We start from the raw sequence: 14,119 nt of genomic DNA, 5'->3' as shown, positions 1-14,119 counted from the left end.
TGTTTGAAAATACTGTTTCTTGGAGTTTTCCTGTTTCTTTTTAATGAGATTAGTTGGACTGGCTCTTTGGATTGCAGTTTTTAAAAAATTTGGAAAATTTGTAATCTTTATATCTGTGAATTTATTTCTGTACTTCATTCCCAGAGACTGCTTCTGCTATTTGGTGTGCATTTTCCCACATTATACTGTCACTATTTATTTTTGCTTTATTTTTCCTTATTTTTTCATTTTTGATAGTTTTTATTGTTATATGCAATAGTTCACTGATTTTACCTGTAATGTCTTATCTGCTGTTAATACCATTGAGTAATTTTTAAATTTCAAATATCATTTATTTTATTTTTACATTTCAAATGTATTTTTTTAAATTTTAGTGTGAACCTGTTTATATCTTTTATTTATTCATTCATTATATACTATTTTTCCGCACATCACTTAAAAACTTTTAATAGTATTTATAAATAGCAACATTTTTAAATGAATGCTAATTCGATCCTTTCTCTGAGAACTATTTATACTATTATGTATTTAGTTGAAATTATTTTTCTCCTGTTGTAGCTGTATTTGCTTGATTACTTATGTGCCTGTTATTCATTGGATGCTAGACTTTGTACATTTTTTATTGTAAGTAGGATTTGTTGTGTTCCTTCTTTTCAAACAGTTTTTGCAGGGTTGGTTATACTGAAGCCAGGGCCTCGTGTGTGCTGGGCACGTACTCCACACAGAGCAGCACCCGCAGCCCGGCTGCACTCCCTAAAGGAGTGTTCACTTCCTCTGTGTTACTCAGAGGCCACCTGCGCCCCTTTAAATCTTGCTTTTAAGCTTTATTAGAGAAGGTGCAAGAAAAACCTTACTTCTGGGCACCGGTGAGCCACACCACCAACGTGTGACTCTTCCAAGAACGTTAACCAGCTAATTGTTCTGCCCCTTCACTCTGACTGTTGGCACCAGACACTGCTCCAACATTTCTGTGAAGTGGAGGGCTGTCTGATTTTTATGTTCGCCAACCACATAGAATGTAATCTCTTATATAAATATGCATGTCACTATTTAGCCAAAGACTTCATGGACCCCTCCTACATGATTTTGCTATCAAACTTCTTTTTTTAACACTTATTCTTTTTGCTCTTGTAACCTGCAGTACCTTTATTGTTTCTAAACTGCCTGCTTTGTCTGTCACCTCAGTCCTGGTACTTGGCTTCATTTGGTTTCCCCAATCTGTGTGCAGTAGCCTAGAAATTGTCTCTCACAGTTCTGTGCTTTCAGGGTCTAAAAAAAACTATTTTTATTTGATTTTTTTTATTCTATTCCATACTTTTAAAACTTCAAAATAATGGAAATAAATCCTATATATGCTGCAAAACCTAAAAGAAGACCCACAGTTTTCAATGTTAAATGTAATGTTAAGAGTCATGTAAGAATTAACCTTGGGATATCTCCATTACACTTAAGAACAATACATAAAGACTTCATTATGTTGGTTGAAGTCATGCTAATACATCACACTGAGTTTAAAAAATATTAAAATGTGATGACCGTGCTTGGCCTCTTTGGTACCCTGTAAAGATATGGATGGTTTTTTCTACCTAACACAGGTGCTGCTGTAGACTCCAGGCACCTTTACCCATGCAGCTGAACCCTTGGTTAGGATATGCTGACTTGAAAGAGAATAAGAGTATCCGTGATTTGCTTAAGAGAGTGAAAAAATCTAATTAGATATAATAATTAAACAGAAACCTGACAGGACACTCATTTTGGTTTTCCCAAAGCATTGTTTGAAGTTAGATAGAGATACATTTTGGGAAACAAAAAAAGTTTATTAAGAATTTCAAATGCCTTTAATAAAAATAAATAATATAAGCAATAACATAACTGTCCATGACTGACCTTTTGCATTTCAGCTTCAGATTCAAGTATCTACATTATCATGTGGACTCACAGAATAAGACATAAGGAAACCAAGAGTCTTATTCTATCCATAAATACTATGATATAGCCAAACTCTAACAAAACTCTTGAAATTTAAAGCTGGTACCTAATGTTCAGGAAATCCAAGGTACAGCATGCAGGTTAAGTCTCTACAAAATGTAGTTATTTCATGCTTGTTGAAGTTGATTAAAAATGTTTGATTACTTTGAACATTATTAAAATCTAAATTTCTGAATAGCCACACATTTCACTATCATGTATAATTCCTTAAATTTATGTGACTTTAATAACTTATTTGAAATCATACATTCTAAAGTTTTTTTTAAAAAACTTGGGTGAATATCATTTAAAACAGTGATTTTAAGATTTATAGCTTCCCTCTATTCGTGTCATGAATAATTTCTCTGTACAAGAGTACAAGCACACACATCATTGGGGCTGTTACTGAAGTGGAATACAAAGCCTGCTGCCACTTTTCACTAGCAAGGGAGTAGTGAATAAATCCTCTATTGCTAAACAAACATTACATCTAATTATGATTTAAGTGTGATGTTGCCCACACTGCTGTCTAAACATATGGCTAATCATCTCATTTATTCTCCATTGTAAGTTCCTGAATAATTCTGATTTGAACAGGTGCCAAAGTGTATCTGTACCATCAATGATTCCTCAAGAGTGAGGGCTTCGGTTTTGTCTGATCAATTGTAATGTATTTGAGTGATCAATTGTAATGTAAGTTGAAATGTAGCAGACATTTTCATAGTTTTGCTACTTAAACATTAAGGATTTCTCACTGGAAATTTTAAAATTTATTATAGGATTAAATTTTTCTATACCCTATCACAATTTTTTCGGACTATGAGCTGTCTTTTTTGAGTCAATACATACTTAATGTAACTGGCAAAGAAAACTTACTTGAGTCAATAAGCAAATGGTCTTAATTTGGAAATTTCATTTTATAGGTGATGTTTTATAAGGATGGGTTATTCCATACCTGGAGGCTTTGGATAAGTTCACAGTGCATCCAGATTTTGGGTCTTTGGATTTAAAATAGCTTTTAGTGGAAGTCAATAGCAGCATCCCTTTTACTATGTATCAGGGAACAGAGAGAAAAAAGTGTTTCATTATCAAGACAGTAAAAAATAAAGCCTGGATATTTGATTCAGTCTAGGAAGGTTTTCCACCAACATTTGGACAATAAGAACAATGGAAGTGGGGGTTTATCATCATGTCTAGGAAGACTGGTCTGATAAGTAAGCTACTGGTAGTAGGGGCAGGGGCGAGGATACCTCTACAACCAGTGAACTTAAGAAAATGTGATGGAAGAAGTGAAAACCAGACTCAGCTCTGCGTACATATCTGCCCCAGAGCTGTATCCCCAAGGAGAGCAGCAGGACAGTCCCCAAAAGATTGAGGCTGCAGAGAAAGCGTAAAGGCTGTGTACTGGTGACATGATCCCTCTTTGAGAGAGATGACATGGGTACCAAGTCAGGTTCCGCTCAGGAGACAAGAGCCATGCAGTTTATTTAAGCTGGGAAAGTAGGATGTAAAGAATTGTGAATGGCCTCAAGTTATCTATGAGTTCCTAAACAAGGATTAAAGAGCTACAGGGCCTTTATATAGCAGTGCAAAAGAGCAGCTACCACCTGCAGACTGAGAGAGGTTGGCCCTGAAGAAGCCCAGAGCTAGGAGAGGGCAAGATCCACTTCCCACCACCTAAGGATAGCATTAGCGTGTCTCAGAGGAGGATGTAGTCAACACCGGAACACACAACCTGCTGGTTACAAAGCAAGCACAGTCATGCCAGAGTCTGTGGGTGAGGGCTGTGCACAGAGGCGGTCCTCCACTTTGGAGGCTACCCCAGAGCAGCAGTCCTTAGAAGCAGCATCATGTTCAGAGCTGCACAGGGCAGCTCACAGCTATGGAAAAAGGGGACTCTAGGGAGTGAGGGGTCCACAGGCACCAGTGGGGTTCCTTCTGGGCCTCTGGACATCTGTGCTAAAATCAAAGATAATAATGAAAATGATACTACTGATACTAGTTCTGCCACCCAGAATGAAGAAGTTTGGGGTTCTCCACGGCAGCCTTTTTAATCCCTCTGAGGTCCCCTATTGACTAAGCACAGTACCATGCTCCCTGGCCACAGAGAGCTGTCGGTGGGTCTCCCTGCAGTGTCACAAAGCAGGGTGGTTTTACCCCAAACCAGTGGTCCACCACGGAGTCTGTCCATTAGTAACGGCACAGCTTCGCTGTGACAGTGATAGATTCCAAGGTCCCGGCGGACGTTTTTGAAATCCACTTGGCATTTCGGGATGCTGTACATTTCAGGATGACCTGAACTCCGGAAATCAAGAGAATATAAAACACACAAAACCCAACTAGGTGAACAGAATTGAAAATGACATGAAATTAAGAAATAATTCAAAAGCAGCTAAATGCAGCAGTATGATTAAAATACGCATTGGTGGCACAGAGACAGAGATACACCATCAATTTTTCACTGTGTAAAGCAGGAGATATAAAATAGAGAAACAAATTGAGACACAACCATCACAAGACAGCTAACGCAAAGAAGAGGATTAAAGAAGACTTCAGGATTTTATATAATTGGCAAGTGAACATGAAAAATACCTACTTCAAGAATAAAGGCAAAAAAGAATTATAATGGATGCTAAAGAATAAACTTGATAAAAGTAGAAAAGACATAAAACCAGCAACAGATCTGAACAGTTTTAGATATGAATCAAAAAATAATTATGTTTTCTAACTGAAAGAACACACTCTATTCCAGTTATTTCATGAGTAAAAAAAGATTCCAATTTTTATAAATTTTAGCAAAAATTTGTATTGCATAAAGAGAAAATTGTTTGTCAGTGTAAGATAAAGGTCAAAGGGAAGGCCACCAATAAAGCTTTGTAAATCAAGATTCTCTACTCAACTGCACTCCTAGGGCCAGTGTGCTGGGTGTCAGTTCTCTGCACTGTCCCTGGAGTCTGCTCTGTGTGGTTTCTTCTTCTGTGTGTCCTCTCAGTGTTCTACATGTCTCCCCTTATGTAATGCTTAGGTTTCAGCATGCTATTTATGTATTTACTGGTCTCTGTCCACCAGACATAGGTTATATCTCCATCGAGTTTTAAATATTACATTAAGTAAGGAAGTCAAATGAGCTTGTCAACAAGTTAGTCTTCGAAATAAAAAGTACTTGAAGGAAAGCCTCCCTTTCATGACAAGACAAAAAACTTACAGTCTTTCCTTTCTCCTTCACATAGCATTATGTTCTGGATAATCATCTATTTTCTTAAATGCAGGAAATAATTTTAATGTTTACGTTCCCTGATATTCCCCAAGAGGCTAAACTAAAATAGTACAAAGCATATAATAGCCACGTGATTAATATGGGTTAATATAAGCCAGAATCATTAGGATTAAAATTTTAAGATCTCATCCATGAAGCCGTGGTAATGGTGGTTGTTTTTCTTTGCTCCATAGCCTTGTAACTGCAGCATAGTGGGATCCTTGAACTTCCAGTGCAACATAAACACGGGCCAGTGTGACTGCCATCCGAAATTCTCCGGTGCAAAATGTACAACGTGCAAGCAAGGTCACTGGAACTTTCCTCACTGCCTTCTCTGTGACTGCTTCTTGCCGGGTACAGAGGCTGCGACCTGTGACTCCGAGACTCAAATATGCTCATGTAGTGATCAAACCGGACAGTGCACTTGCAAGGTAGATACTGCCCCAATGCTACAAGGCAAAGCCTTGCTCAACTCTGATTCTGTTTCTCAGTTTTAGCTTTGTTCAGGGTTCATTATTCCTGCTTCATTAGGCTGCACAAACAAAAGCTCATTGCCCGACACAGTTTTCACTGATATATGTTCACAGGCATGCAAATAGAATCAGCTCTGCTTGTTAAGAATTTATTTTCAACCCAAGCCTGTTTCTCTAGTACATAGCAGGAGATATATTTTCAATAGTGCCGTCAAATTGTTTTTCTTTGTATGTTTCCTTTGTCAAATAAGAAAAATCTGAGGACTGGAGCAGGGAAAACTATTGTTTTAAATGCTCTCTGCGAAAATCACAGCTATACAATAAGGCTCCTAAGAAACCATTTCTTCTAAAATTAACTTGCAATCACTATACACTGAAAAATATATTTACTGCCGTGGAAGGTCACTAAAACTTCATCACATATAAATACTGGCATTATAAACAGTGACTGTCTGCACATTTTAGCCCTCATTAATATTGCTAAATGATGTGAAAAACAGCCAATTAAAAAGGATGAGAGAGATTCTCCCCCTTATATATTTCTGAACCAGCAGTGCCAGAACAAATGCAGATGAAACTGTGTTACAGATATGTTTTTAAGACAAAATCTATGCAGAGAGGATCAGAGAGAAAAGAAAACCAAGATCTAGACCAGTGGTTGTTAATGTAGTATTTGAGATTTAGGAAAATCATGACTTGCGGCATGAAGACCCCCCAGTCAAAACAGAGGACAATGCCACATTATTGCACATGATAATTAGGGGTTTCTGTTTCATACTTGTTCCATATATGCATGCGTATATCACTGTAATAATCACATAAATACATGTTATTAAGCTCCTGCCCGTTTTTTACAACCTGGCATGGTACCATTATCTAGCAATATTATTAATTTGGCTTTTTAAATCCTCATGAGGTCTTCATATTGCTTAGAGCAAAATCATAGGAAATGTGCCATTTAAGTTTAAAAACAATATAAAATATCCTTAGTAAAAGGATATTTTATGAACAAAAACATTTACTTGTAAACCCATGAAATCTTTTTTTATTAAAGATAAAAATGACACAGAAAAGAAAAACAAAAAAGCAATATAGACAAACAAACAACAAAAAACCAAATACAGTAACCGTATAAGTTTACAAAACAAGATGATAGGAACTTGACAATGGTTGTAATGTTATATATTGTTGCCTTCAAGAGGGTTGCTTAGATTAACAGATACAGACATGCAAAATGGATCTAAACATATAAGTATTAACTGTTCTTTTCCAATAACTAATACAATTAGTAGTATAGTCAGTTGAGCTATGAGTATATATATATCTGTATATATATATATATTTATGTCTTTTTTCTTTTCTTTTCCTTCTTTCCTCCTCCCCCTTATTCCAATTACTTTTCCCCTTTGAATAATTTCTTGCCCTTACACAGTACTTTGGAACATATATAATTTTTCATTTTCTTACACAAGGGAGACATTATGTTATTTACATGTGTGAGTTTGATTTATTTTGTTTATGAGTATGGTCTCAAATTGTGTCCATTTACTTATAAAAGTCTCAATGCAAACTTTCTTTATAGTTGAGTAGTACTCCATTGTATAAAAATAACATGTATTTTTATCCATCCCTTGATTGTTGAGGAGCACTTGGGCTGTTTCCAAGATTTGGCTATCACAAACTGTGCTGCTATAATATGTGCGCACATATATAACGGTGGTATGATGTTTTCAGTTTTTCTGGGAAAGTGTCCAGAAGCGGGATAGCTGGATCAAATGGAATCTCTAATCCTAGCTTTTTGAGGATATGCCACACTAATTTCCACAGTGGTTGCACCAGTCTACATTCCCATCAACAGTGGTGAAGGTTTCCTTTATCCCCACATTCCCTCCAGCATTTGTTGTTCGTTGATTTCTTGATCTTGGCCATTCTTTCTGGGGTGAGATGGAAGCTCAGTGTTGTTTTAATTTGCATTTCCTGAATGATCACTGAACATTGTTTCATAGATTTATTTGCCATTTGTATTTCTTCATCTGAGAAGTGTATGTTAATCTCAAATATCCATTTTTGGACTGGGTCTTTGAATGTTGGGGGCCTGATTTGATTTAATTCTTCATAAGTTCTGGATAGAAGTCCTTTGTCTGAGGGACAGTTGGCTAAGACATTTTCCCAATTTGTGGGTTTTCTTTTCACTCTGTTGGAGATTTCCTTTGACATGCAAAAACTTTTTAATAAGATGAGATAACCCATGAAGTCCTAACAGCAAGGTTAGCTGTGAATGTTTTTGCGACAAGAGCCCAAAATTTGGTGGTCTTTTGTTTTACTTTAACTAACACAGAAATGTGTTCTGCTTATCCAATCATAAGTTGAGTTCCCCCATAACTTTTGTGAGAACTCTGAGATCTCTCTGGCGCTCTCTCCTCTCGTCAGGCGAATGTGGAAGGCATCCACTGTGACAGGTGCCAATCGGGCAAATTCGGACTTGAGGCCAAGAACCCACATGGCTGCAGCAGCTGCTACTGCTTCAGTGTCACCAGCCAGTGCTCTGCAGCTGAAGGACTCATCCATAAACAGGTGAGTGGGGAGCTGCCACATGATGGAATGTTATTCCATGCTGGCATATTTTAGATGGACCCCAAAGGGGTATGAGGAAGTTATCGGGTCCTGACTTAGATCCCTGATCTCCCAAATGAGTGAACGATGGAGGTTAAATAAAAAGAGACAAGTTGTATGATTTTTTTTAGGGCTCCAGGAGAGTCAAAACCCTTTAATTAAGCTTGCAACTCTGTAGGTTAAGACAAAGCTTCCCTGGACCACCCACTTTATTTATGAGGTCCAACAAGGGGCGGGAAAACTGAAGAAAGTACAGGCAAAGAGCAGGACCTTGGGAATCACTTCAAGTATGTCTACAAGTAATGAACCAAGTCAATTCCCTAGCACTGTCTTATCCTGAAGACATGGTAGAAACAGACTGTAGGAGGAGTTTTTGTAGCTGCGGTCTCTATCTTGTTAATTGGGGTTGGAACCAAGTGTCTGCGGGTTGGAACCAAGATAAGGTCTGTGACCTTATCTTGCCCTTTGAGGTATCTCTGGCCTCACAGGCCACTACAGGCCTCAGCCAGGAACAGTGATTCATAGAGGTTCACTTACTATGAATCAGCTCCCATCGCCAGGCAAGGGGCTGAGACCTAGGACAGACTCACAGATAAACATAGACAATCAGTAAAATTTAAATCCTGCTCAAAGCCGCTTCGTAGTGGTCTCCAATAGGAAGTGACAACATATCTCAGAAACCTTTCCCCCTGTGCATACTCATAAATGGTAAAGAGGCTGTGTGCCATTGGGCAGTTGGAGTAAATGACTTTTTTCATTTTTCCTTAAATTGTTGTTGTTGTTGTTGGTAAGGGAAGAGATGCTGAGGGAAACGAGGAAGCATTGTCAAGGTGACATTATGCTCTGATTCAGGAAGAAGCTGTGTCCTGCGGAATGGGGGCCCCTGAGCATGAGTGTTAACATGTCCTAATCCAGCAAGGACGACTAAAACGTGTTGCACTTACTCCCATGGCCCTGGGAGTTTATCCAATTTTAGGCGAATACAGTCTCCATTTTACTTTAACTGTCCTTTAAGCTCTTCGTTTTAAATTTGATCTGTATTAGTGGAAAAGGTTCCTGATATTGTGGTATTCATTGAAAGAATGTACCCCAAATGTCAGTCCCCTTTCCTGTGAACTCACCTCACCAGGATGGGTGGGCACCCTCCAGAGAGATACATGGTCCATAACCTCACCTTAAGAAGATGCCCATGAACTGAAGCTCACTCTCTGCTGTACTCAAATTCCGTGCAGGTGACTCTGGAGGCAGAGCAGATCATCCTGCCCCTGGTGGATGAGGCACTGCAGCACACAACGACCAAAGGCATTGCTTCTCAGCCCCCAGAGATTGTTGCAGACATGCACCTGGTGAGACAGGATCTCCGCTTGGAGCCTTTTTATTGGAAACTTCCAGAACAATTTGAAGGAAAGAAGGTAAGAAGTCTGAAGTCACTTGGGAATGAAGGGAAATGTGACTTTCGGAGTCACAATGTTTAGAGATTTGCCTACATCAATGCCTTTCCTTTTTGTTTGTCAGCTGATGGCCTATGGTGGCAAACTCAAGTATACGATCTATTTTGAAGCACGGGAAGAGACGGGCTTGTCCACGTATAAACCCCAAGTTATCATTCGAGGTGGGACTCCTTCTCACGCTAGGCTGATCGTCAGGCATGTGGCTGCGCCTCTCATTGGCCAGCTGACGAGACATGAAATTGAAATGACCGAGGTAAAGCTTTCAGTGTCTTGGTGCAAAGATGCCAACGGATTGTGTTCAGTTTCGTCCAAGTGGCTTGTTTTCTTGTTAACAGAAAGAATGGAAATATTATGGCGACGATCCTCGAATCAGCAGAACTGTGAGCCGCGAAGACTTCATGGACGTACTGTACGATATCCACTACATTCTCATCAAGGCCACCTATGGAAATATCATGCGACAAAGCAGGTAAGCCATGAGAGAAAATATCCGGGTTGAGTGTTAGACTGTGCTCTGCAGGCAAGGTTAGTAAGGCGTTAGATAAAAATGATTTGGGAGGAGTTGGTTTCAGAGTCAGATGACACAGATGAGCCCATGGTGGCTTCCACGTCACTGCATAGAAGCTATCGTTTCTATCTTTCTTTCCAAGAAGGGAAAACAATACAGCTAAAGATGGAAAAGGCTGAAGTCACTTTAGGCATGGTGAGTTTAAGGTGTCAGTTAAAAACTCAGGGAAATGTGTGCTGTGGGTTTGATGTACCACATCTTATAGCTGCTATAAACAAGCTATAAGATGAGTGAGGAAGTGGCCTCCTTTAGTGTTCAAGGGGACCCAGCAGGGGAAAGGTGGCCCAGTCTTCCAACCATGAGTGTTCTCATCTGTTCACTCCTGTATGCTAAATAATATGGCCTTTCACACAAGAAACTATGACATGAAATGACTGAGAATCACATAGGGAGAAAAAAGCACAGGAGAACCTCAGGAATAACATGTTTTGGAAGCTGAATCATAGAAATAGCATTTTCATGTGACTTAAAAGACACCCATTAAAATGAGGTATATTGAGACTGACACTTGAAACCGCCCTAGTGACATTAGTAACACCAGTTTCAGGGAAGTCCTGAGGCAGAGAGATTGGGACATGGTAAGCTTAGTATTGTTGAGTACATACTTGTTTTCCATGAAGTAACTTACAGAAGGAATGTTGTAGTGTCAAACTTTAAAGACTGATTGTTTGAGAGAGAAGTAATTATACTTGTAAATTATGGGAAAGTGATTAGTAATAAAGAAACTGTTAAAATTACAGAATACAGAGAATAATTCACAGGGTAGCCAGAAGACTCAACAAATGGTACGCATGGTCTGTTTCTTTTGTAGAAAGAAAACATACCCAGTGAGACGAAATGAAACCACACAGACATAGCTAAGTCTCATATAACCATGGTAGAAATTTGAGTTGACTTCACACAGCAGTATCTATTTCTCTTTCATGTGTTTTTCTGTTATGTTCTAAAGAATATGCAATCAATATATGTTGGTGAAAGAGTATTATATGATATATTAGTAGACTTGGACAGGAAAATTAAACAAAGCATTTATGGAAGCTTTTATGGTGGAATTAATAAATCTAAAAATTCTGTATTTCAAATATTTATACTGTACTAAGCACATAGTATAGCCAAGAACTTTATTTCATGGGGAATATCCATATTGATTTTTTTTACTGAAGTAGAGTTTTGGAGAAAGAGAATCAAATCAAAGACCAAACTTCACTTTCTAATCTATATTCCTTTTCATGTTCTTTTCTGTAACAGTTAATTTTCACATGAAATAAAAACACGTACTGAAAACATGCTTTCTGCTATAATGTTAATTATTGTAGAACATCAAATATACATTCTATGGAAAAAGCCAAAACAGATTTCTGTGTCATAGATTATGAGAGACCAGCAAAGGAGAACTGGGGTCCAGGTGACCTCCTCTGTGAGCATAAAGGAGAAAGGCAGGAAGCTGTGCTCTTGTAGCAGCATGCAGGGATGACAATCCTTCCAGGTGCTGGGGAAGGGTCCACACAGCTGAGATCCAGCTGTGTATCTGGACATACACCAGTAAGACAGTAGGATGCACATGCATCTTGTTCTACTGCAATTGCTTGCACCCGTGTCTACGTGAATCAAAGAGGGGCAAGCCACAGGCTCCAGGCACTCTGCCCACTAGAGGCAAGAGCCACTGGCTGCCCGCATGCTGAACTAACTCTGTGTCTCTTTATCTTTCACCCTACTTGTCCCCAAGGTGAGGGAACAAACTCGCAGAACTGAGTCCCTACCAGCAGTGCAGGGAGAGGAAAGATGAGTGGGCTCCAGCTTCCTCCGGGTGCCCACCAACTACCACAGGGACCTGCCTGGTACAAGCTGGTTAAAAAAAATTTTTGTTTCTGCAGATTGTTTCAATCTTCAATAAACTTAGTAGCTAACAGAATGAATATTTTGTTCGTAGAACTGATACAAACAATGTTTTGTTCATTTTTCATCATATTTTCTTTGGCCCTCTCAGTTTCACCTTCCTACGCTGTGACATTCGGTTTCCCAAACCTCTTTCTCTTACCACATTCTTTCAGATATCTTACCTAATGAAATCCTTCCACTTAAGTGCTGGTATTTTGAAATGTCAGAGGAAAATAAATATTTCTATTAAAAGTTCCATAAAAACTTGAGTTATACGCTAGCCGAAATAAGAACTGATAAACAGTTGGTATCGCATGACAGTGGATTCATGACAGATTCTAAAGAAATTTAAATATTCCCTCTGAAATAATTTAAACATAAACTCTCATTTCTTTTATTGTATAACTTTAAACTAAGTCAAAGAGTTGAGTTATACACACAGTCCAAAATGGTTCCCATTTTTTTTAATCAATTGCAGCTTTTTCCTTCTCTCTTTAGTTCTTTATCAGTTCCTTTTGTGATTCAGTAAAAATTTAAATAGAAGTCACACCGCAGAGGCAATCAAACCACTGCTTTCCGACTGTGCCAACTTCCCCCTTCCTGCCCCCCGAAACACCCTCGAATCTGCTGAGGAAAGCCATGAATGCAGAGAAGCACGCTGTCCCCACGATCCAGCTTCCTCTGATTTTACACACTTGCTGGTCTGCTGTGTGTGAGCGTTGTACAAGAGAAAGATGATGCTTCCCCCCTTATGCAGCTGTCACATGTCATGCAGGTGGCAGGAGGAAAAGGTCTTGTCAACAAACACCAGGCGAACTTCTTGTACCCCAGACTTGGGGAAACAGAAAGATGAAGTCTTCCTTACCAGAGGGGGTGGTCCATGGGTCACTCACGCTCTAGATGTGTACCCTAAGGAGCAGTGATGGGCAGGGAGGCAGGACTGAAGCTGCGTGTGTACCTCATAAAGGCTGGCTGATCCTCAGATGCAAATTACAGTATGAGTGTGCATTCCTAATTCAACAAAACTCACCTACGCTTGCTATGATTCAAAGCCCTTAGCTATTAGAGGTGTCTTTTATTGAAGCAAAACTATTCATTGTCTCGCTTAAAAGTTTATTTGCAGAACATTTTCATGTTACCAGTTACTCAATCATGAAATAGTCTGAGTTTATGGACTGCATATTTTTTAGTGTGTAACTTCAAATTAATAAAAAAGATATCAGTAATTCCATTGTGAATAGTTTTTCAGTTATAAGGACTTTTCTACCAATAGCAAGGGTGAATTCAGTCACTTGAAGGATTTACTTAATAAGATTAATAAAATATTAATTTGAATGGTTCTTTATCATCAGAAAGAGATTGATATTATTAGATCACTTACACTCTTTGTTTTCTAGGTGGTTTTCTAAAGTTCTTTAAAGGACATTCAAAGACTTGCAAGGGAAAAATTGAGCACAGTAGTAAATTAAAAACAATTTCACTAGTGTCTACAGGGGCTAGTCTAATGGAGAATGACCTTGGGTTGTCTGTTTGAAAGAATACAAATGCCTATTTAATTGTCCATGTCTATCTGAAGCTACTCGTATTTTTACAAGTGAGAAAAAAATCTTTATAATAACGTCTCACCAGGATGGCAGACATCCAGTTTACCAAACTCCTCATGATTCGTGCAGCTGTTTTTACTAATGTGTAAGCTCAATCTTTAAAGAAGCAAAAGATGCAGTAATAAGATGAAGCATAAAAACCCTTGGAAGTTAGCCAGGTTCAAACAACATATACACTCACTGATCTACACTTCCCATAGTGAGTATGTGAACCAAGGCATTACATTGTTATCTTCCTAAATATATACACTTATCTTGTGTCAGTTAAAAACAAAATAGTGGAACCTGCTTGAAGCTGACCAAAATCT

General features: G+C 38.6%; 1 protein-coding gene across 6 annotated transcripts in view; it reads left to right on the top strand.

Moving 5' to 3' along the window:
- The window catches only part of Lama2 (laminin subunit alpha 2), a 553,946-nt gene that overhangs the window by 369,868 nt on the left and 169,959 nt on the right, over positions 1 to 14,119 (top strand). For all 6 annotated transcript variants that reach the window (XM_063232872.1, XM_063232874.1, XM_063232873.1 and 3 more), the window contains 5 exons: positions 5,419 to 5,655; positions 8,128 to 8,271; positions 9,543 to 9,722; positions 9,826 to 10,014; positions 10,097 to 10,230. In XM_063232872.1, coding sequence (XP_063088942.1) covers positions 5,419 to 5,655; positions 8,128 to 8,271; positions 9,543 to 9,722; positions 9,826 to 10,014; positions 10,097 to 10,230 — 884 coding nt within the window. The remainder of the gene's footprint in view (positions 1 to 5,418; positions 5,656 to 8,127; positions 8,272 to 9,542; positions 9,723 to 9,825; positions 10,015 to 10,096; positions 10,231 to 14,119) is intronic.

The sequence above is a fragment of the Cavia porcellus genome, unplaced genomic scaffold, assembly GCF_034190915.1.
Source record: "Cavia porcellus strain 051 isolate PalLab524CR breed Dunkin Hartley unplaced genomic scaffold, mCavPor4.1 scaffold_22, whole genome shotgun sequence".
NCBI classification, from domain to species: Eukaryota; Metazoa; Chordata; class Mammalia; order Rodentia; family Caviidae; genus Cavia; species Cavia porcellus.
Note: the sequence above shows the minus strand (reverse complement) of the source record. Positions and strands in the feature narration are given on the sequence as shown.